At 36.4% G+C, this 23,785-nt stretch overlaps 3 protein-coding genes across 3 annotated transcripts in view; all 3 read left to right on the forward strand.

Moving 5' to 3' along the window:
* Positions 1–10,803, forward strand: part of myo10l3 (myosin X, like 3) — a 79,487-nt gene extending 68,684 nt beyond the window's left edge. The window contains exons 31-40 of the mRNA XM_084122786.1: positions 361–555; positions 638–795; positions 2,206–2,329; positions 3,429–3,726; positions 4,516–4,723; positions 5,039–5,175; positions 5,386–5,506; positions 6,469–6,927; positions 7,989–8,180; positions 8,829–10,803. Coding sequence (XP_083978912.1) covers positions 361–555; positions 638–795; positions 2,206–2,329; positions 3,429–3,726; positions 4,516–4,723; positions 5,039–5,175; positions 5,386–5,506; positions 6,469–6,927; positions 7,989–8,180; positions 8,829–8,933 — 1,997 coding nt within the window. The 3' untranslated portion in view covers positions 8,934–10,803. The remainder of the gene's footprint in view (positions 1–360; positions 556–637; positions 796–2,205; positions 2,330–3,428; positions 3,727–4,515; positions 4,724–5,038; positions 5,176–5,385; positions 5,507–6,468; positions 6,928–7,988; positions 8,181–8,828) is intronic.
* Positions 10,804–12,977: 2,174 nt separating this feature from the next.
* Positions 12,978–19,505, forward strand: pttg1ipb (PTTG1 interacting protein b). Its single transcript, XM_084123403.1, has 7 exons — positions 12,978–13,175; positions 13,891–13,943; positions 14,103–14,211; positions 15,477–15,579; positions 17,502–17,567; positions 18,777–18,823; positions 18,944–19,505. The coding sequence occupies exons 1-7, from the start codon at positions 13,085–13,087 to the stop codon at positions 18,985–18,987; spliced, it is 513 nt and encodes a 170-aa protein (XP_083979529.1). The 5' UTR covers positions 12,978–13,084; the 3' UTR covers positions 18,988–19,505.
* Positions 19,506–20,180: 675 nt separating this feature from the next.
* Positions 20,181–22,464, forward strand: sumo3b (small ubiquitin like modifier 3b). Its single transcript, XM_084121176.1, has 4 exons — positions 20,181–20,304; positions 20,960–21,088; positions 21,194–21,265; positions 21,578–22,464. Exons 1-4 carry the CDS (start codon positions 20,284–20,286, stop codon positions 21,638–21,640), a joined length of 285 nt encoding a protein of 94 aa, XP_083977302.1. The 5' UTR covers positions 20,181–20,283; the 3' UTR covers positions 21,641–22,464.
* The last annotated feature ends 1,321 nt before the right edge of the window (positions 22,465–23,785 follow it).

The following is a 23,785-nucleotide window of genomic DNA, read 5'->3' on the forward strand; positions in this document are numbered from 1 at the left end:
TGTATACTATACATTTCTGTAAATTTTTTTTTTTTTTTTACTTTTTCAAAATGCATCAGCAAAAAATCCACCTTTTAAATTTATTTGTTATAAATATGCAGTACATGTATAAATGAAAATTGCATTTTGTCTTAATTCTCTCTATTTTTGTAATATACTATAGATATCTTTAGATTTGTAGATTTCAGTTGTTATATTATTAAAATACCTAATAAAATTAATGTCAAATCTGTTACCATTATATTTTCCTTTTTTTGAAATAATAATATATTTTATAGTCACTATAATACACACTTTTAATCTTAATCTTCTCATACTCTAAGTGATTGTAATTTCTTCCTCCCTCAATTTTTCCATAAGGTTGGCTGCATAAAGAGATGAAGTCCAGTGGGAAGAGCACGTCTCTCAAGCTGAAGAAACGTTGGTTTGTTCTGACCAACAACTCACTGGATTATTATAAATCATCAGAGCGCAGTGCCTCCAAACTGGGAACGCTGGTGCTCAACAGCCTTTGCTCGGTTGTTCAGCCTGATGAGAAAGTCTACAAGGAGACAGGTGAGAGAACAAGGTTTCTGATTGATTGATTGATTTCTTTGAATTTCGCTAGACAATTTCCAATGCCTCCGGTTGTCCACAGGTTACTGGAACATAATAATCCATGGGAGAAAGCATTCTTACCGTCTCTACACCAAACTACTGAACGAAGCCATGAGATGGGCTTCAGCCATTCAGGTGGCCATCGACAACAAAGTTCCCATAGAAACACCTACCCAGCAACTCATCCGAGATATCAAGGTACATAAAATATCTAATTGAATTCATGGTCCCTTGTAGAGTGAGGTTTTTCATCTTATTAACAATCATGTTTCAGTTGTGGAAGCCGATACCTCTCAAGCCCCGGCAATCCCTCAGGGTCAAAAACTGTAGTGTTAAGTGAGGTACACGGATGAGTGCTCTGTGTGCTGTTCACTCAGACTTTTCTCTTGTTTTTTCTAACTTCTTTCTGTTTTTGTTTGATTATTTCTGAGTGCTTTCGTTCTACATCTATGCAGGATATTTTCCTAGAGTGATTTTGAATTGTTAACGGTGTACTCAGTCATTTTGGTTTATGCTGGATGCCATACTGACACCTAGTGGCGTGGAGGCTCACAAGAAATGTTCAGTTACCAGTGCCATTGTAAAAGTGTGTTATTCAATGGCAGTTATGATGATTCATTTATTTCTTGAGAAAAAGTGTACAGTGACAGGTGAATCTCGGTTATAAAGTGAGTAGCATTCAGTTGAGTGCAGCTTTATTCTGCTAGAAATCCAGATAACCAGATGGCCAGCAGCCATGTCACCCTGTAGCCCAAGACTGGTTGCCCACTGAAGCTAAGCAGGGCTGAGCCTGGTTAGTACCTGGTTAGACCTCCTGAGAAAACCAGGTTTCTGCTGGAAGAGGTGTTAGTGAGGCCAGCAGGGGGCGCTCACCCTGTGGTCTGTGTGGGTCCTAACGCCCCAGTATAGTAACGGGGACACTATACTTTCAAAGAGCACCGTCCTTCGGATGAGACGTTAAACCGAGGTCCTGACTCTCTGTGGTCATTAAAAATCCCAGGATGTCTTTCGATAGAGTAGGGGTGTAACCCCTGGCATCCTGGCCAAATTTGCCCAGTGGCCTCTGTCCATCATGGCCTCCTAATCATCCCTATATACTCATTGGCTTCATCACTCTGTCTCCTCTCCACCAGTAAGCTGGTGTGTGGTGGGCGTTCTGGTGCAATATGGCTGCCTTTTTGTATCATCCAGGTGGATGCTGCACATTGGTGGTGGTTGAGGAGATTCCCCCTTCTTTGTAAAGCACTTTGAGTGCCGAGAAAAGCGCTATATAAATGTAATGAATTATTATTATTATCACCAGATTTTGATAACTAGTTTTACATGTCATCTGGTTAGATGGACTGCTAGCTAGTTGAGATCCACCTTTTCAGCTAGTCGACCTGAGGTGGTTAATTACGTTGAGGTTGTAATTTAAGCTTGAATTGGTTTACCGTCTTTGACTGGTATGACCTAGTTTATCAAGCATGGCAAAAACAGCAAAGCTCAAAAACCTTTTGTGTCACTTTTGTGTGCTGTGTTTCCACCTGCAGTGATCTGTGAATGTACATTGTGTTATATGAGTACATAAAAGCCCTAATGCCATTGTTGTATTTGATGGTGGTGCAGGAGAGCAGTCTTAATGTGGAGGCTGTGGAGCAGATGTACTGGAGGAACCCCATCCTGAGATACACACAGCACCCGCTGCACTCGCCGCTGCTGCCTCTACCGTACGGAGAGGTCAATGTCAACTGTGAGTCTTTCCTTTACACTGATCCATTCCTGTGTTTCCTGTTTTTATTTTATTAAAGGTCTTTAGCTGCAGACAGTCTGTGTTATTGTTAACTCAAACTAAAACTATTGCTGTTTGAGCTGCTGTAGCTCATAAACTAATTAAAGCATCTGCAAAATGTATAAATGCAAGTTTAAATTTGAAAATGTTTTCGTAAATGAAATAAAGGTCAAACAAAATAAAAAAAAAATTTAGAAATGGATGTCTTGTCAGCTAACTTTAAAAAAGTATTACAATTACTAAAACTGACATAAAAATAGGTTAAAACTTATAGAAATATTTAAAAAAGACAAAAGAGATAATAAAATTACTATAACTTAAAACTAAAATTATTATATACTATAATAGTATATAAATAGTTTTAAAACAACACTGTAGACAGTAGACAGTACTATTTCTATTGTTAGTATTGCTAACAATATTGTTATATTCATGTTCTGGCTTTTATACAATTTGTGACATGTTGTTGATTACCACATAATTTCTTTTTTTTGTTGATTAATTCATAAATATTTTGTAAAAGCAAAAGACTGTTTTAAAACACTTACATTAATATATACAAATACAAATTCTACAGTGTGACCTTTTAATTTTAAAATATTAAAATGGCAAATATTAAAAAAGTAATTTTTGATATTTTTTTAATGTATTTTTTTAATTAAATAAATTGCAAGTTTTTCATTGAAGGGCATAAAAGCTGCATGTATAATACTTATCCAAGAATTTAGAAAAATGTTTAAAATGTTTTTTTTATTATTATTATTATTATTATTATATCATTGCATGTTTTACAAACTGATAGAAACAAGTATTTTCTGTGGGAACTGACAACAGGCCATTTAATAGACATTTATTAAAACCTAGACCCCTTAAATATTCGATTCAAACCTGTACACACGGTTCATATATTTTGACCCTATTGTTGAATTGTTGTTGATTAATTTGTTCAGTGACGCACATTTTTACCATTTGAACTTTGGATTGGTGGGATGATGGATTTAATCCCTTTGTCTGTGTCTCTTTCTCCATCTGTCTCCTCTTCCTGTCCTACTTCCTGCAGTGCAAAAGGAGAAAGGCTACACCAGCCTGCAAGATGAGGCGGTCAAGATCTTTAACTCATTACAGGAGATGGAAGCTGTGTCGGACCCAATGCCCATCATTCAAGGCATCTTACAGACATGTCAAGATCTGCGGCCGCTCAGAGACGAAGTCTACTGTCAGCTGATCAAACAAACCAATCACGTGCCTCAGCCCAACAGCCTCGCCAACCGGTCACACTGGCATCTGCTCACCTGCATGAGCTGCACCTTCCTGCCCAGCCGTGGCATCCTCAGATACCTCAGATTCCACCTGAAAAGGTGTTGTAGCTACTCCTTGAATATGACATACTTTCATACTGTTAAATAATAGATGCCATTTTCCAATGAAATTTAGTCTTCTAATATATATATTAAGGTTTGTGGTGCACTTTGAGAAGAAAATTGAGGAAATGGTAGAAATAACATCCTGGCCTAAGCATTTGTACCTCAGCCAAAATAATCTAATTCATTGCATCCTGACTTGGTCCATCCTGGCTTTGTCTTGGGTGGTCTTATTTTGACAGTTTAATCGTTTGTAAAATCTGGATCTGCATGAATTATGTAAATGACATATTTTGGATACAACATATTCAAATTTTGCTGTAGGCCAGTGTGTTTGGATCACTACTTGCTATTTGGTTTATCTGTTTAATAACGAAAGGATCACAAAAATTGTGTTTTTTACCTTAAGGACATTTTTGAGCAGTATAACTTTAGTGTAATTTATATACTGTTACAGTATTTATTCATTTATTTATTTTTTCAGTTTATTTTAATTTCAGTTTAAGTTTTAGCAATTTTGTTGTGCTTTTGTCAATTTTATTATTTTCTTTTTAAAATAAATTTCTATATTGATTTCATTTTATTTCCATTTAACTGTAGTCATTTTAGTTCTTCAACTTCATCTTAAGTATTTCAGTTAGTTTCCAAGGAAACATTTCTAATTTTTGTTTAAGTCTAATATTTAGGTTTTATTTTATTTCAGTTAACGATAACAACACTTATTCTGACCACATCATATTTTGTATTTGGTGACATTAATATTTTCTGATATCGATCACTTCTTAGGATAAAGGAGCTGTTCCCTGGAACAGAAATCGAAATGTTCGCTGTATTCATTGGCGAGTCGCTGAAGAAGACGAAAGCGCGGGAGTTTGTGCCTTCACAAGACGAGATCATCGCCCTCCTGAACAGACGGGAGATGACGACGACCGTTTACTGCCATGGTGGAGGTTCCTGCAAGATTTCTATCAACTCTCACACTACAGCAGGAGAGGTGAGGGATGCTAACAGCCTGCAAAGCACAAGCCAAACTGCAAAAACAATGCGATGCAATAACCTAGTGTTTTAAGAGAGTAATTAGATATTAGTTGATTCAGAATTAAACACTGTACCCACACAAGTAATCACAAAAATCATGCAATTATATAACATTAAAACATTTTTGGCTCTGGGGAAAAGTCTTCCTGTGCCTTACACCGAACTGAAAACAGTGTGGATGAACAAATATTCCTCTTAATCAGGATTGCGTGTGGAACTTTATGGTGTAATATTCTGATGGTGAAGTGTTTCATTTCTTTTCTGTGTGTAGGTGGTGGAGAAACTGATCCGAGGCTTGGCTATGGAGGACAGCAGGAACATGTTTGCTTTGTTCGAGCACAACAGCACGATCGACCGGGCCGTGGAGAGCAGGGTGATTGTGGCCGATGTGCTGGCCAAGTTTGAGAGGTAAAATTACACTTCAAATTTGCTGCACCTATTCTCTCAGAAATTAAACTCCGTTCCTACAAAACACTGCCAAGCGTATGTGTCATCACTTGGTTATTAAAGCAGTAATGCATTTAGAACATCCATAAAACCTTTAAAAACAATGTGAAATAAATGTATTTAATGAGTAGCACACAGAAATGAATCTTTGGTGTGGTGGTTGTTTCTCAGGCTGGCAGGAAGTGAGGTGGAGGAAGACGGCCAATGGAAGCTGTACTTCAAACTGTATTGTTTCTTAGATGTGGAGAGCATGCCCAAGGAAGGAGTGGAGTTTGTCTTCATGTTTGAGCAGGTCAGTTATTTATAGTTTCATTTATTGCCTCTGTTCAACCCAATTGAGGAGGTGTATAATACCTGGAGAAACTATCTAAACTAACAAATGTTGACCATTCATCTCAAAGGCGATTTATATTTTATATTTATGTTTTCAGTTTTTATTTTAGTTTCAATTTTGTTATTGTCATTTTTATTATTTAAAATAATATATATTTATAAATAGCTTTATTAAGATTATCTAATATTTATAGAAAGTCTAGTATTTATTTTATTTTTATTTGAGCTTTCCTGAAATAAAAACATTCCTAAATCAAGATATATTAAATTGAGAAGCAATTTACATATGATATTAAGTCTTGTTTTCTTAAAAAAATGGTAAAAAGTTTGTGTTTAAAACAACCAGAGCTGGGTAGATTACTTACAAATTGTAGTTGTTTACTGATTCCAAATTACACGAAAAAAATTGTCGTAAGGGATGTAATCTATTAAATTACACATTTAATTTAATATAATCTGACTTTTTTTGATTACTTTTAGATTACTTTTGACCAAACTCGTTTATCACATTGATCTGAATAGGATAATCTTGTACCATATTGATATAAAAATAAAAAGAGAAAGAAAATATATTCCATTCTTTGTTGTCAACAACATGAAGAGCATTAAATATTACATTACATCAGGGTTTCCCAGACTGGGGTTTGTGATGGAACTGCAGGGAGGTTGTGAGTTTAATTTAAAAGTACTTCATTTTTGGAATCTGATTATGTAATCCAGATTACATGTAATCAGTTACTACCCAGCACTGTAAAAAATAGTTAAAATTAAGCCGTAACTTTAAATAATCCATTGGCAGATATCTTTTTCTTTTTCTGAAGCACAAACCCAACCCATTTTGTAATACATTTTTCAAAAAAGGTTTTTTTGCAATGTTCAGAGGAAGTCAGATGTGAGTTTTGTTCTCATTCATCTCTCCAGGCTCATGAAAGTTTAATAAGCGGTCACTTTCCTGCCCATGAGGACACCCTTCAGCACCTGGCTGCTTTACGTCTGCAGTACCTGTCTGGGGATGTGTCTCGGGTGAACTGGAGCTTGGACAACGTCTACCCCACTGGCCGTCTGCGCAACCGCATACTTCAGTTCACCAAAGTAGGAGGAGCAGCTGGACCGGGACAGACCCTAGAAAGGAGGAGGACGAGCTTCCTGGACGGCACGCTGAGGCGTGGACTCAAGACGGGCACTATGAAGAAACAGCGCAGCATGCAGGAGGAACAAATGCTGGAAATGTGGATCAAGGAAGAGACCTCAGCCACCAGGGCCAGTGTTATGGAGAAATGGAGTCGACTGCATGGTCTGGATCAACACCAAGCCATGCTCAAATATATGAACATCATTAAAGAATGGCCTGGGTATGGATCTACGCTGTTTGATGTGGAGGTAAGCACTTAGGATGAAACAAAAGATGACTACAACATGGGTTCGATAGAAAATCTTGAAATGCAAAACGTAACTATACATAAAATTCCCTCGTGCCAGTAAAGCACCAACAACTTTTATTCCTTTTCACACAAATAATTAGACTATTGATTAATAAAGACTTATTTTTGCATGATTCCTTGCACAATACTATGCTATGACCCACTTTTAACATCTGTACATTTTGACATTCCATATTGACTTTTTCTAGTTAACTTGCTCGGTAGCTCCCCTGAATCAGCCTTGCACTCGTAATGCAAAGTTCTCGGGTACCCATGAAACACGAGTCACGATAAAAGAGCCGATAGACTTACAGAAGCAAGCTTAATTGGCATGGTTGCTTCAGCAAATGCATTTTTATCTTATCGTTTGCTTATATTACCTCTATCAGTTGGGTTTAGGGTAGGGTTTAATGTAGTAGATGGAACATTATTTTCAAATGCGATAGAGCATTAACCTTTTAGCGCCAATCACCAGACATTTAATTTCTGATTAAATTCGCATTCATCTGTTTTGAGTAAAACTGGATGTGCTTTTAGCACCAGTAATTTCACATTGATTGGACATTTCACTTTGAAAGTGCCACAAAACATGAAAAAAGCAGCGCAATATCATTTTGCTTGTTTTGGGTTGGATGATTACATTTAGTGAAATGGTTTAAAACTCCTCATCAAGCTATCCATTTCTCATTGGCAGTCGTGGCCTAATGGTTTGAGAGTGTGTATGAGTGTTTGTTCACTGCTCACTTCTAATGTGTGTGCGCTAACTTGGATGGGTTAAATTCAGAGGACAAATTCCGAGTATGAGTTACCATTGGCCTTCACATCACGTAACTTTATCAAATAGATTAGTGCTTTTTTGAGGAAAAATGTATTGGTGTGTGAACGGTGAATGGTGTGTTATGCATTTGCGAAGGTATTCTTTGGATGTTCTGGGTAGCTGCTTTACTGACTCACACCCAGATAGTATCTGGATAATTTTTGTATAGTCTAATCTGACATTTGCTGTGATTCTGTGTGCAGTGTAAAGAAGGGGGTTTCCCTCATGACCTCTGGCTGAGCGTGAGTGCCGAGAACGTGTCTGTGTATAAGAGAGGAGAGGCCAAACCTCTGGAGACTTTCCCCTACGAACACATTGTCTTCTTCGGAGCTCCTCTTGCCAGCACATACAAGATCACAGTGGATGGGAGAGACATGTTTTTTGAGACACCTCAGGTAATCAAATGTGATTTTAAATGGATAGTTCACCCAAAGATGTCATCATTTACTCATCCACATATCATTCCAAACCCATAAGACTTCATCTTCAAAACACAAAGGAAGATATTTTTAATGAAACCTGAGAAAATTGTTCATAAAAGTTCATTACACCAAAACGTTGTTCCTTCATAAAGTTCACAAAGACATAGTAAACTACATATCGAGCATTTTAATCCATGTCTTCTGAACAGACACAATTACTGTATGAACAGCTTTAATGTAGACTTTAATTCACATATAAACATTGATCAACACATCAAATATGGTAAACAGAATCTCAAATGTACTTGCTTGATGCACGAGAACCAATGAGGTTTGTTTTTGCCTGTTATGCAGTGTGTTTGAACTTCCTGTTACCATATTTAATGTGCTGTATGCATGTACTTGGATTAAACCAATCAATTCATAATAATTGCGTTTATGGTCTCTTCATGAGCTTTTTGAATCTTCAAAGCTGGGTTTTCAAAGATAAGTCTTATGAGTTTTGGCGCAAATAATGATGACAGAATTTTCATTTTTGGGTGACCTATCCCTGTAAAAATACATAATCAACATATAATTGAATAGAAGTGTTCACTGTGTATAAACTGTGGCTTGTTTCAGGTTGGAGAGATCACCAAAATAATGAAAGCCTACATCAACATGATAGTTAAGAAGCGATGCAGCGTCAGATCAGTGGCCAGCTTTGGGAGCAACTGGATCAGGTGATGAGTGCTGACCAGTCACAGTCAAGACGCTAGAGAGTTCCTTCTCATTGATGGAAAAAAGAGCTCAACAGCGGAGATGCGGATTGGCGAATATAAGATGATGATACAGGAACCAGTGAGAAGACAAACATCATTTAAAAATCTGCATATGTGTAGACAACCAGCCCTCTAACAACGTATCACATTTAATGATTAATATACAGTTATGTGGAGTGGGATTTTGGACCAATGAGATTTCAAGAGAATGTCCTGTAAATCAGCACTTGTTCCTTTATCCCGTCACGTCTGGTTAGTACATGGTGCAATGCTTAGTTAACCAGCAAATGTTCATCGCCAATACCTCAAAGTTCTGAATGCTTTAACATGCTCCTTTCTGGTTTTCTGATTTTGGCCATTTTCAGTTTTGAACACTCTTTGAAGTGAAACGATCCAAACAGGGTCTTAAATGTTACAAACAAAACAGTGTTTTGTTGAGAGCTCTCAAAGACTCATAGCCTGAAGTGATTGCACAGATCGAAAGCGTCAACAGCCATGTTAAAACTTGTCCATTTGCCTTACTCCGCACAAGGGCTGGTCTGTGCAGATTTGCGTCATTTAGATCGCTTTCTGTGTTACTGCTTATCTGTTACTGATCCTTCACTCAGTAACTCAGGTTCAAAGAATGAGGAAAAGGTTTTCTGCCTTTATGTCTTGCCATTTTCATCTATGTGTTTTCTTATGTATTGTGCATAAGGGACCATTCACAAAAAATGTGTTTTTGCATTCCACTGAGCTGCTTTTCCATTGTAAACACACTAGATCAATGTGCTTGGCCCTTTGCGTTTAAAACACGCAATACGCAGGGCAATGCAAGGTCTAGACTAGAGATTTATTTAAAGCTTCAAAATGAAACTGTCATCCACCTTTTTGAGCCCAGATGTGAAAAGAAATGGTTGTAGTTCATGATGGTTTTAGGTTCATACCAACCTAAGTTTGGTCTGTTTTTAAAGAAGACACTCACCAATTTTGTGAGTTGAAGTGCTTCCACTTCTGCAATAATCTGCTATCACAAAAATTGAGCCCGCTTTTAATGTACCGTTTTCATGGTCAGACACGTCCAACGGTCAAACCCTTCCGTCTTGTGCATTTTTACAAAACAATAGAAGAACGTATTCTGTGTGAATGGCCCCTTCTGGGTTAAGCTCAGGTACAGTATAAAGACAAGCAATATCTCAACATTTCAGTGGAGTGTTCTGGGTGTTATAGCAATGAGATTTGACAGGAAATATGTGGAATACCACTGTACTGATATTTATTTTGCAGAAAAGCTGTAAAAACAACAACAAAACAAACAGTTTTTCACACAGTATTTCACATAGGTCAGTTGTAAATCTATTCTTTCAAGAAAAGAAAATCCATTTTAGTTCATACATCAAACCTTTTTTAAGACATCATCTAAGATAGTTAAGAATGTTTTAAAGGAAGCCTGCATACTTATAACTGAAGGATGATTTTGTGTGCCTAAAAGAGAGTGAATAATTATGGGTGGGTTGGGTATTTATTCAGTGTTAGTGTTGTTGTATGGATGTCGATGGCATGTCGTGTACAGACTACATCAGTGATGTAACACACAGTGATAGTATGAATGAAGGATGACACTGTGGTATCAGAGGCTCATTTGTGTGGTACCACGACCTCATTCAAAGTTCTGTTCATTATTGCTCCATTAATAAATCTGATGAGCTGCTGGTCAGTTCAATTCCAGAGTCATCACCATTAGTTTAGAGTCAAAATATTTCAGCTTGTGTAGAGGATGAAAATCAAGTTGTTGTTGTTTTTTTTTTTTTTGTAACTGGATTTACAAAATGCTTAATAAATGATTTCAGTTCCAGATATGGTGTGGATTATTTAAATGTTATCGAATTACCTTACATTTTCCTTTGTTCTTCGCTTTTCCACAATCTAATGGGTGTGATACAAAATAATAATGACATAATCATCCCTTTTCTCAAAATTCCCTTGTAATAACAATATTTTTGAGATTTTTTGAGTTTGTTTTAGTTCATATCTGTTAGTATCTGTTATAATATATCTGTTATAATATAATAGGTGACCCTGGACCACAAAACCAGTCACATGGGTCAATTTTTTAAAAATTGATATGTATACATCATCTAAAAGCTGAGTAAATAAGCTTTCCATTGATGTATGGTTTGTTAGGATATGACAACATTTGGCCGAGATACAAAATGAAAATCTGGAATCTGAGTGTGCCAAAAACTCGAAACATTGAGATAATCGCCTTTAAAGTTGTTCATTTATGTTCGCGATTGTGCTGCATTCACTCACTAAAATAAATGTTTTATATATTTACGGTAGGAAATTTACAAAATATCTTAATGGAACATGATCTTTACTTAATATCCTAATGATTTTTGGCATAAAAGAAAAATCGATAATTTTGACCCACACAATGTATTGTTGGCTATCGCCACAAATATATTGTGAATTGACATACAAACTTAAAAGCCAAAAATGTAAGAAATCTTGTGGTCCTGACAGCATTCTAGGTGAAATACTCAAACACACCTGAGCTGCAGACGGCTGTGCTCAAATTATTCAACAATGTTCTTTGTTCAGGCTGTTTTCCTGACATCTGGAGCAAAGGACTTATTACCACAATTCATAAAAATGGAAATAAATTGGACCCTAATAATTTCAGAGGAATTTGTGTGAGCAGTAATCTGGGGAAGTTATTAAGCAGTATTTTAAACAATAGAATCGTAAGCTTCCTTAGCGAACACAATGCCCTGAGTCCGAGTCAGATTGGCTTCCTTCCAAACCACAGAACTACTGACCACATTTACACCCTTCACACCTTAATCAATAAACACGTAAAACAGACCAAAAATGGAAAAATATTTGCATGCTTTGTCGATTTCAAAAAAGCATTTGATTCTATTTGGCACAATTATATTACAAACTTTTACGAAGTGGTGTAGGGGGTAAGGTTTATGACATTATAAAATCATGTATTCGAATAACAAATGTGCAACACAAATTGGTAACAAACATACAGAATTCCTCATCCAGAAAAGAGGAGTGTGGCAGGGCTGTAGCCTGAGTCCAACACTGTTCAACATTTACATTATGAATTAGCGGTGCAGTTGGAACAGTGAGTCTACAGGCCCTGTACAGGACATAAGCATCAAGCTGTATGCAGATGACCTGGTGCTGCTGTCACCCACTGTGTGTGTGTGTGTGTACTTGTACAACTATCTTTGTGAGGATCAGTTTGAGTTTTAGACCATTGGAGTAAGGACAAAGAGAGTAAAGTGAGGACATTTTGGCCGGTCCTCACTTTCTGAGACCCCTTTAAAGGCCTGTTTGAGGGTCAAGACTTGGTTTTAGGGATAAGGTTATAATTAGGTTTAGGGTAAGGGTTCGGGTTAGGCACTTAGTTGTGATGGGTAAGGTTAGGGTAAGCGGCTAGAGATTGCATTGTGTCAATGAATGTCCTCATAAAGATAGATGTACAAGAATGTGTGTGTGTGTTAAAACACTGTGGTATCAAATGTTCACACGTTCTGATTTGATACACTGTTTATTTAAATTTAAGTTATGTTATAATATTTTATTATTTTGATGTTTTTTATTATTCTATGTATTCCGAGCTTTGGCAATATTGTATTATTTACAGTCAGGCCAATAAAGCAAATTTGAATTTGAATTTAGAAGAGAGACAGGCAGATATTTTGTTTATTTATTTATTATTATTAATATTATTATTATTTTATGTTTTCTTTTTTTTCTTCTTTTTTTTACAAACGTTAGCCATTAAAAAATACTAACAGATCAGAATGTGTATACATATTTTTATTTTAATAAATAATAATTGATGTTTTTAGGTATTATATAATATTGTCTAAACAAGTTTAAGAAGCCAACATGTCTTTTTTTTAAAAATAAATAAATAAATAAACAGTCAGAAAATAGTCAGTAATTTGAAAGAAAATAAACTTGTAAATCAGTGCCTCAAATAAATCCTGCTTAACCATAAACCACTATTTCGAAACTGGGAGGTTCTTGAAAAGACGAGGTTCAATCCTTTCTTCCAGAAAACACATGACCAACCAGGGCTGAAACCAACACAGATCCGCTGCGTTTGCCAACATGATCCAAACTCGGACTTTTTTACTGTCTTTTGTTGTCTTTGTCTTCAGTTTTTCTGTTGTTTTTGCTCAGACGACAAGTCCAGTAACAAGTAAGTTTAGTTTCGGCCACAGTGCTGTTTGTTTAACAAGCTTTTTAACCGTAGAAACGGTAAAACAACAATGGCTACTTCAATACATACATACATATATATATATATATATATATATATATATATATATATATATATATATATATATAGTTGACAACAGCTTTCAGATTCGCGTGCGCACATGCCCAAAATGATGTTACAGGCAACTTGTAGGGTTTTCAAACGAAGACTATGTTTTTGCAGTTCGTTTATCTAACGTTACCAAGCACACTTTCCCGAATTATTCGTTCTACATAGTCTATTTTCTTGGAAATGGTAACGTCTTAATAAGTCACGTATAACCGTTTGCAAATGTGCCTAGCAGCTGATCATATGACTCAGGCTCAGTAAAACATCGGGACCAAGCGTAGACAGTTTTACTTATTGAAAGACTTTTAGCGTAAACGACTAAATTGGTTCAAAACGTGTTTTGTTGATGCTTTTATGGTCAATTTTAAACCGTAACCTTGGGAAATTGGGAATTTTTAAATCACATGATAGAAAACTTAACAAAGGAGTTTTAAGAGGTCAGAGAGAATATTTTATGCTTGTAGAGAATATGTTTTATTTTCATTCAAAATAGAATTCTGAGCAATGCCGTATGTTTTAGATTTAATTTATTAAACTGTGGTTGAAATCAGCTGTAACATTGATGTCAACTGCCTTCTTTTCACAGACTGCACTATCAAATCCAATACAACTTGTGAAGAATGTCTGAAGATTGTTTCGGTAGGATTTGTCAGTGTGCATATAATTTGTTATTCACTGATAACACTTCCAAACCCCATAGTATTTGTTATACAGACAGCAATAATTGGTGAAAAATCATACACAATTGTTCTGTGACATAAATGTACATAATGGTTATGTATGTTATCTTTTGTTCAGTGTTTGTGGTGCATCTCAAGCCAGAAATGCATTGACTATCCAGTGAAGAGCATTCTACCGTCTCACAGTGTCTGTCCTCTCTCAGATGCACGATGGGGAATGTGCTGGAGTAAGACTGATAATAACACGCGCAGCGGGAAACATCTTGTCATTTGTTTACTGTCTTAATAGATGTATTGTGTGCATTTTTTTAATCATGAACATGCACAGTTTACGTTTCCCATTTCTCATCGGTTTACATTCCCTTTGTGTTTTAAAGGGATACTCCACTTTTTTTGGAAATAGGCTCATTTTACAACTCCCCCAAAGTTAAACAGTTGAGTTTTACCGTTTTCGAATCCATTCAGCCGAACTCCAGGTCTGGCGGTACCACTTTTAGCATAGCTTAGCATAGATCATTGAATCGGACAGGACCATTAGCATCTCTCTCAAAAAAATTACCAAAGAGTTTTGATATTTTTCCTATTTAAAACATCGTGTACTAAGACCGACGGAAAATGAAAAGTTGCGATTTTCTAGGCTGATATGGCTAGCCTAGGAACTATACTCTCATTCCTGCATAATAATCAAGAAACTTTGCTGCCGTACCATGAGTCCAGCAGGCGTAATGATATGACGCAGCGCCTGAAAATAGGTCTAATAGGTTAGTCACTCAAACTTAGTCAAAGCAAAGTTTCTTGATTATTACGCAGGAATGAGAGTATAGTTCCTAGCCATATCAGCTTAGAAAATCGCAACTTTACATTTTCCGTCGGTCTTAGTACACGATGTAACTACAGAAGAGTCAAGTTTTAAATAGGAAAAATATTGAAACTCTTTGGTCATTTTTTTGAGAGAGATGCTAATGGTCCTGTCCGATTCAATGATCTATGCTAAGCAATGCTAAAAGTGGTACTGCCAGACCCGGAGATCAGCTCAATGGATTCGAAAACGGTAAAACTCAACTGTTTAACTCTGGGGGAGTTGTAAAATGAGCCTATTTCCAAAAAAAGTGGAGTATCCCTTTAAATAAGGAACAGGTTTGAACAGTATAATTTGTGTAAATGTATTTAATATTGTGTCTTGTTGAATGTATACCTGTTGTCAAATAGCTTCAAATTATTTTAGTCCTCTTACATAAAACATAAGTAAATAATGATCTTCCATTCTGCATGGGGAATATAAACTTGTATGCTGAACTGTTAAAACTAGAACTTTATTCTCAGTCCATAGTTCACAGTAGCTTTAACTTCATTCACTTTATTACTTTGAACTCCATTTAAACTCTTGTAAAATGAGTCAAGGGAAGTTTAACCTTCTGCATATACTTCCTGTTTTGGAGTACAAGTTGTGGACATGAATGATCACATCAATTCTGTGTTGTATGAATCACAGTGAATTTCCAGACTCTAATCATTACCATCTCTGTGATCGCCGGGTTGATCATCATCGCCATATTCGTCTGCTGCTTCTGCTGCTGTAAATGTGAAAACATTGGGTAAGATGAAAACCAGCGCTTGTGATTAAAGTTTTTAATATTATGGACAATTTAATTTAAATTTTAAACTTTTGAACAATGCACAAGGGTTAAATACAAACAGTGAGTTGCTGTCATGTGATTGGCTGATTAGATACATGTGGCTGTATGTATATGTATATATATGTGTGTGTATATATATATATATATATATATATATATATATATATATATATATATAAAATATACTTTACTTCTATTAATTATTAATACAGTGAGGAAAATAAGTATTTGAACACCCTGCTATTTTGCAAGTTCTCCCACTTGGAAATCATGGAGGGGTCTGAAATTGTCATCGTAGGTGCATGTCCACTGTGAGAGACATAATCTAAAAAAAAAAATCCAGAAATCACAATATATGATTTTTTAAACTATTTATTTGTATGATACAGCTGCAAATAAGTATTTGAACACCTGTCTATCAGCTAGAATTCTGACCCTCAAAGACCTGTTAGTCTGCCTTTAAAATGTCCACCTCCACTCCATTTATTATCCTAAATTAGATGCACCTGTTTGAGGTCGTTAGCTGCATAAAGACACCTGTCCACCCCATACAATCAGTAAGAATCCAACTACTAACATGGCCAAGACCAAAGAGCTGTCCAAAGACACTAGAGACAAAATTGTACACCTCCACAAGGCTGGAAAGGGCTACGGGGAAATTGCCAAGCAGCTTGGTGAAAAAAGGTCCACTGTTGGAGCAATCATTAGAAAATGGAAGAAGCTAAACATGACTGTCAATCTCCCTCGGACTGGGGCTCCATGCAAGATCTCACCTCGTGGGGTCTCAATGATCCTAAGAAAGGTGAGAAATCAGCCCAGAACTACACGGGAGGAGCTGGTCAATGACCTGAAAAGAGCTGGAACCACCGTTTCCAAGGTTACTGTTGGTAATACACTAAGACGTCATGGTTTGAAATCATGCATGGCACGGAAGGTTCCCCTGCTTAAACCAGCACATGTCAAGGCCCGTCTTAAGTTTGCCAATGACCATTTGGATGATCCAGAGGAGTCATGGGAGAAAGTCATGTGGTCAGATGAGACCAAAATAGAACTTTTTGGTCATAATTCCACTAAACGTGTTTGGAGGAAGAAGAATGATGAGTACCATCCCAAGAACACCATCCCTACTGTGAAGCATGGGGGTGGTAGCATCATGCTTTGGGGGTGTTTTTCTGCACATGGGACAGGGCGACTGCACTGTATTAAGGAGAGGATGACCGGGGCCATGTATTGCGAGATTTTGGGGAACAACCTCCTTCCCTCAGTTAGAGCATTGAAGATGGGTCGAGGCTGGGTCTTCCAACATGACAATGACCCGAAGCACACAGCCAGGATAACCAAGGAGTGGCTCTGTAAGAAGCATATCAAGGTTCTGGCGTGGCCTAGCCAGTCTCCAGACCTAAACCCAATAGAGAATCTTTGGAGGGAGCTCAAGCTCCGTGTTTCTCAGCGACAGCCCAGAAACCTGACTGATCTAGAGAAGATCTGTGTGGAGGAGTGGGCCAAAATCCCTCCTGCAGTGTGTGCAAACCTGGTGAAAAACTACAGGAAACGTTTGACCTCTGTAATTGCAAACCAAGGCTACTGTACCAAATATTAACATTGATTTTCTCAGGTGTTCAAATACTTATTGGCAGCTGTATCATACAAATAAATAGTTAAAAAATCATACATTGTGATTTATGGATTATTTTTTTTAGATTATGTCTCTCACAGTGGACATGCACCTACGATGACAATTTCAGACCCCTCCATGATTTCTAAGTGGGAGAACTTGCAAAATAGCAGGGTGTTCAAATACTTATTTTCCTCACTGTAAATAATGGCTATCACATTTGAGCACATAAGAAATGACTAAAAAATTTCTCCTAATCTGAAAGGTCTAAGAGGAATGATGAGCGAATGGAGAGACAAGCTCATCTGAAAAGTTTGCGCAAAGAGGAGAGGTATGATTTTTTGGAGAAAATTTAATTCCACACATTTGATTTTGTTATTAAATGTGGAGACCATTGAGTCTTGTCTTGATGAAATAGTGTTAATTAAAAAAATTTATACTACAGGGCCGTTGAATGCTTGAATCTGATTGGTTGACAAACGTTCTAAGGTGTGCATTATTTTCAGGGAAACGCACAGCTAAAGTAGTTCCAGGCAGGTCTTGACCGCATTACAGTTCCATATCACTTCGCGTAGTCAACTGTAATAACGGAAAATAGGATACAATTCATAACAAGAAAAAAACATGCAGCCCCATGCGCTTGATCTGCAATTTTCAATGTCTAGCTTCACAATCAATAGAAACATGCAGTTTAATTTTAATAAATAAAGTATATAGTCCTATCTATATTATAGAAAATTAAACTGAATATAGGCTAAATAAATGGATAGTCCTGCAGTACGGATTTTTATTGCAGATAATAACAAATAAATAATTATTGATAGGCCCACTTGGGCTTTGTGTTTCATTTATTTGGCTATAGTCTACTGCCATCTGTCAATGAAAAAAAAAGAAGAATGAACGAATTAATTAAAACGAATTAAATTAATAAATAAATAATAATATTGACGCAAATGCTTTTCTGTCTCATTATTGCAACATCTCTCTCTATAACTGCTGCATTAATAACTGCATAAAGCCGGGGACACACTAAGGCCGGTTATGTAATTTGATACTTATGACTGATCATGTCCAAACGCGTGTTCAGCGCGTTCAGTCTGTGTTCAAAGTCGTGTTTAAAATCTGCTGCTGCGATGAAAACAGTCAGAGAATGTGTCAGCTAGTCGTGTGTCCCCAGCTTTAGTCTGCTATCAGTGGCTCAAACCTCCGTTACTAACTCTAAAATGACGTTTTGGAATTAGCAACGGAGGCATTGGACTAGATGCGTAAGAAATTAGTCCTACATACAAGAGCGTTTTAATGACAAAACTTTACAAACGTCTTGAAATACATAATCTGAACAATGTTTCGAGGTGTGGTAACTGTAGTATAAGCGGAATAATTGACTTCAGGCCGTTGAATTATTAGAAAAATAATGCACACCGAAGTGTAACGGCCACTCCGCTTCGCGTCGTGACCGCATTACCACCTCGGGTGTGCATTATTTTTCTAATAATTCAACGGCCTGTCGTCAATTATTCCTTACACATATTTGTTGCAGGAAAGCAGAGATGAGGCAGAGACATGATGAAATGCGACTGAAATATGGTAAGATTTTCCTTTCATCATAAATTATGTATAAAATACATAGAAGTATCCTTTATAGTTAACTTATAAATGTTAGTTACACTGTGTTTCAGAGTTTGAACTTTACTCACTCTCTTTCAGGTTTGACAAAGGATAACCAGTACTCCAGATTTGAGAACAGCTAAGCAACTTGTGATGATGCTCCGCTGTTGACTTTTTGCACATTTCCTTGCCTATCCAACACTCCATTTTTATTTGATTGTACTAGTTGCCAGCTGGCCACACAAGCATACATCCTTGCCATTTGCTTGAAATTTGATTTATTCATACCTGGATTTTTAACAAATCTGCACGCAAACCACAATTTAGACATTGTATTTAAAAAAAGTTTTGTAAATGTAGTACCTTGATGACTTTTTGCAAATCCAAATAAGCAACAACATAAATTCAGCAAGACGTGTTGATAATTGAGTCTTTTTTGTTGGCAGTACATGTCGTTTACTGCTGTATCTTTATAATCAGATTAAACTAGGACTTGTCTTGCATAAATGGTAAATTGATATTTCAATATAACTGGGTTATGTGTTTGTCAACGTTTTAATCACTAGCTTACTGTATTTACCAAAAGTTTGATTTATCAGTGCAATTTACAAAGCCAAATAAACTGGGAGAAATATGAATAAAAGTGAATATTTTACATTTGTTACTGTTTATTGTAGATTATTAGGAAGTACTGATCAGTTGTTAGACAAATAATATTTTTTTTATTATTAATTTAAGTTATAGCAAGTTTCAGCTTTGAAACTAAATGCTTTTTTTGCAATAAGGTCATTCATATTTAATTTTGAAAGTATAGATTTGACCTAAATCATGACTAGAGTAATTTTCCAAGTGGCACAATCTTTTTTTGTACTTTTATTTGCACAAAAAAAAACTTTTTTCATGTTTTGTGGTTGTGAAAGTTTATTGAAGATTTTATATTGGAAGATTGAAGATTATATGTGATTATGTATATGTGATTTTATTAATTTATTAATATATATATATATATATATATATATGCTTAACAATGTTTTCAGTTTTTATACCTGACACCCCAAAAATAATAATGTAATATTTTTCATTAAGCAAAAGTAATGCGTAATGAAGTAATGAAATGAAGTAATGTAAAAGTAATGAAAACACTATTATTTAAATGTTGTGTATAATTAAGTCACTTGTTTTTGACCTCAAGACCTCAAGCGGAACATGAGGATTGGTCACGTGGTTTCATACTGTCCAATCAAATAGACGAGTTGATTTTGCGCGTTCTCGGGCCAGAGCTGCCTGCTGGGAATCACGTGGTTTTACCCGGTCCAATCAAATGGGCGAATTCAGTTTGCGCGTTCTTGCTGAGCGCGGGGAGGACAGAAGCGGGTAGTAGCGCTGTTGTGTTACCGTCACATCCACATTATCAGGAAAATCCTTACATTTCTACAAAAATGTCAGAAGAGAAACCAAAGGTACATGCATGTCTCTGTGTTCTGAGCTCTGGTAGCATGGAGAGGAATGTTTTGATGTGATTATAATGCATGAATGTAGATTGTCTTGGTCCTGCACTTTATATGTGGTTAGAAGGGAAACAAAGAGGTTTTCAACAAAGATTTTGCGCATTTTCCGCATGTGGCCATTTAACTCAGCCATCCGTCCAATTACATGGACAACCATTACATATGTCGTCGCTAGCAATCAAACCTGCAGTGTTTAGCTTCATTTCAGCATCAACAAGATGCTCAGATTGGCTTTCTTTCATGGCGGATAGTTGATTCAACTTTGCGCCAAACGCAGTTGCACTGAAAGGGTAACACTGTCTGAATTCTCGCGCAGTTGTTCAGGTTGTAGCTCTTTTTTAGTAGTGTTTGAACTAATACAGATATTATAGACTCAAGTATTGCTGTTTATCGCGTTAATAACCCCTCAAAGCATGTTATTCCGTATTACAGGTCAGGAACATCTAATGTTTAATACAGCGGCTGCATGTGATGGACAATGTGGCATTAGCGCAAATGACTCTAACGATGTGTGTGTGTGTAGACCCTTACGTGTGATTAAAACAATACCCTGCATGTTTATTAATATCTTTTATCTGTATATTTTGCTCTGCATATTTCATTTCAGGAGGGCGTGAAGACTGAAAATGACCATATCAATTTGAAAGTGGCAGGTCAGGATGGATCTGTGGTCCAGTTCAAAATCAAAAGGCACACCCCCCTCAGCAAACTGATGAAGGCATACTGCGAAAGACAGGTGAGACATCAGCTTGAGCTTTCAGGTCTGCACTCGTGAAGCTTTGTACATTGATGAGCAGGACTATAACTTGGATTTTTTTTTTTTTTTTTTTTTTTTTTTCAGGGTTTATCCATAAGGCAAATACGGTTCAGGTTTGATGGTCAGCCAATCAATGAGACAGACACACCTGCACAGGTTTGTCCTTTATCGTTGCATTTGTTACAGTTGTGAGCAGATCCGTATGAAAGCGGTAACTGGTTAATAAACAAATGTATGCTCTCTTGCTATGGTGACTTTCTAGTTCAGTTGTATTAATTGATTTCAAATGTCTTTGAGGATGCAATATCTGTAAAACAAGTGTAATCAATTCATACAATCAACCAAACATTTAAGATGTTTTTGTCATATAAAGTGTATTTGAAAACCTAGAGCTCAGGCGCAAATAAGCTCCATTATCAGGCCTCAGATTAAAATGTTTCCATCTTTTCGTGTCATGTGAATTTTCAGCTGGAAATGGAAGATGAAGACACTATCGATGTATTCCAGCAGCAGACGGGAGGAACGTGCTAAAGATGGAGCACATGTGGATGATGGTTTTGTTTTTGTGCTCCTCTTCACTTCCAGCGCCGTTCAGGGCTGAAATGGAAAAGGTTTTGGAAATCTAATGTTTAAGTTAATAGTTTTTTTTCTTTCTTTTTTCTCTCTCTCTCTTTTTAATCATCCAAAGACCTCATTTCCATTTTTGCAATGTTCTCCCTGAACCGAATTGGAAATGAGTTACTAATGTCATTCCCCCCCCCCACCTTTAGAGTTTATTGTATGCCTATTATATACGTTTTTGTATTATGTACGTATGTTGCGCCTCCCCCATCTATTTTTATATACAAGGAGGGAAGTTTTGTGAAAGGATATTTGTGACTGCTTTGTATGGTCTCAGATTTTCTTTGATCGCAGTAAACTACTTTAAGACTCCCTTTTTATGGACAATTTCAAATGTCGACATTGCAGCATTGTGTTTCTGACACCTCAGGTTTGATAAAGCTAGATTGTGGATCGTATTCCAGTAGACATTTTTTAATTTTAAAAGCTTTGAGTATGTCTTTAAAAGTTTGCTGTCTGCTAAGTTTGGATTTCATGATATACAAATGAAGTGTTCCCCTTGTTTTTATTGTCATACTTTTTGCCCTTTACAAATGCATCATATTGGAACATCCCTCTCATTTAGCCTTTCTGGCATATCAAGAGTATTGAACACTATCCTGGTGAAATGGCAGCTTCACAGTCAACTCAACATGTGTGAGAAATGTAATGGGAATGGCAGTGGTGTTCGGGAGAGCAGAGGATCCTGTGTTGGCCATTTACTACTGTATATAATAAATCTAGTTTGATACTGATCCGTGTCTTGTTCTTCCGGGTGTATAGTGAAAATAAAATTGGTTGCCACTAGATGGAGCAACTGCAAAAAGATTGAATGCAGTTCTAGAATAGGTTGTAAAACTGGCTTGTCAGAAAATAGTTCTGATAATGCTTCAATGTCTGAAGGAGTCAAGCATATCGACATGTGCTGAAGATTTTCTTAAGATAAGTTTCCATTTGTTTACAGGAAACTACAAACTAACAATGAAATATACTTATAAAAAGCATTTAACATTTATTGATACATAATTAAAATAAAGTTATTTAACTGTTGATATTATTTAAAGGACCTAGGCTAACATGCACTAAAAATTTAACTGGTGTTTTTATTGAAAAGTTGTTCACCCAAAAATGAAAATTCTGTCATTAATGACTCACCCTCATGTCGTTTCAAACCCGTGAGACTTTCGTTCATCTTCGGAGCACAGATGAAGATCTTTTTAATGAAATCTGCGAGATTTCTGTCCCTCCAGTGACAGCCTACGCAACTACAACTTTCAAGCCCCAGAAAGGTAGATGCATCATTCATTAATCCATGTGACTCCAGTGGTTTAACCTCAGTCACCACGCGTCAACAGAACACGCATGCGTGGTGTTCTCGTGAACAAGCATGGGAGATTATCATTTTGTAAATAAAGTAGTAAATTATGTTTTGTTTTTTTTGCGCAAACAATTGCGTCACTTAGGTCACTTAAATTTAGGTTAAACCCCTGGAGTCACATGGATTACTTTTATGTCTTTACTAGCTTTCTGGGGCTTGAAAGTGGTAGTTGCATTGGCTGTCAATGGAGGGACAGAAAGCTTTAAGTCAGATGTCATAAAAAAAAAAGATCTTCATTTGTGTTCCGAAGATGAACGAAAGTCTTACGGGTTTGAAACGACATGAGGGTGAGTAGCTAATTAATGACAGAATTTTCATTTTTGGGTGAACTATCCCCTTAATGTTAACAAAGATCATTAAATGTTGTAACAAATGTATTGCTCATCGTTAATATTAGTTAATGCACAAACTAACATCAAATTATGGGTTATGTGTAATGACATATGTAGCCTAATCTTAATTTAAAAGTCCATAAGTATGGGATGAAATTAAACTAGTTCCAGTAGTTATGAATGATGTTTTCTTACATCAGTCACTGAATCCAGATGAGGTGAGATGGCAGTCTTTTTGGTTGCATCCACTCAGTATTGTCTATAGGTTTCTTAATATAAGCTAAAAAAGAATCACCCTCTCACTTTCAACTGCTTTTATTTCCAGCAAATATCTTAAAGTGTAAACATCTGAATGAACATAAAAAG

This window comes from Abramis brama, assembly GCF_963993115.1.
Source record: "Abramis brama genome assembly, chromosome: 8".
Lineage (NCBI taxonomy): Eukaryota > Metazoa > Chordata > Actinopteri > Cypriniformes > Leuciscidae > Abramis > Abramis brama.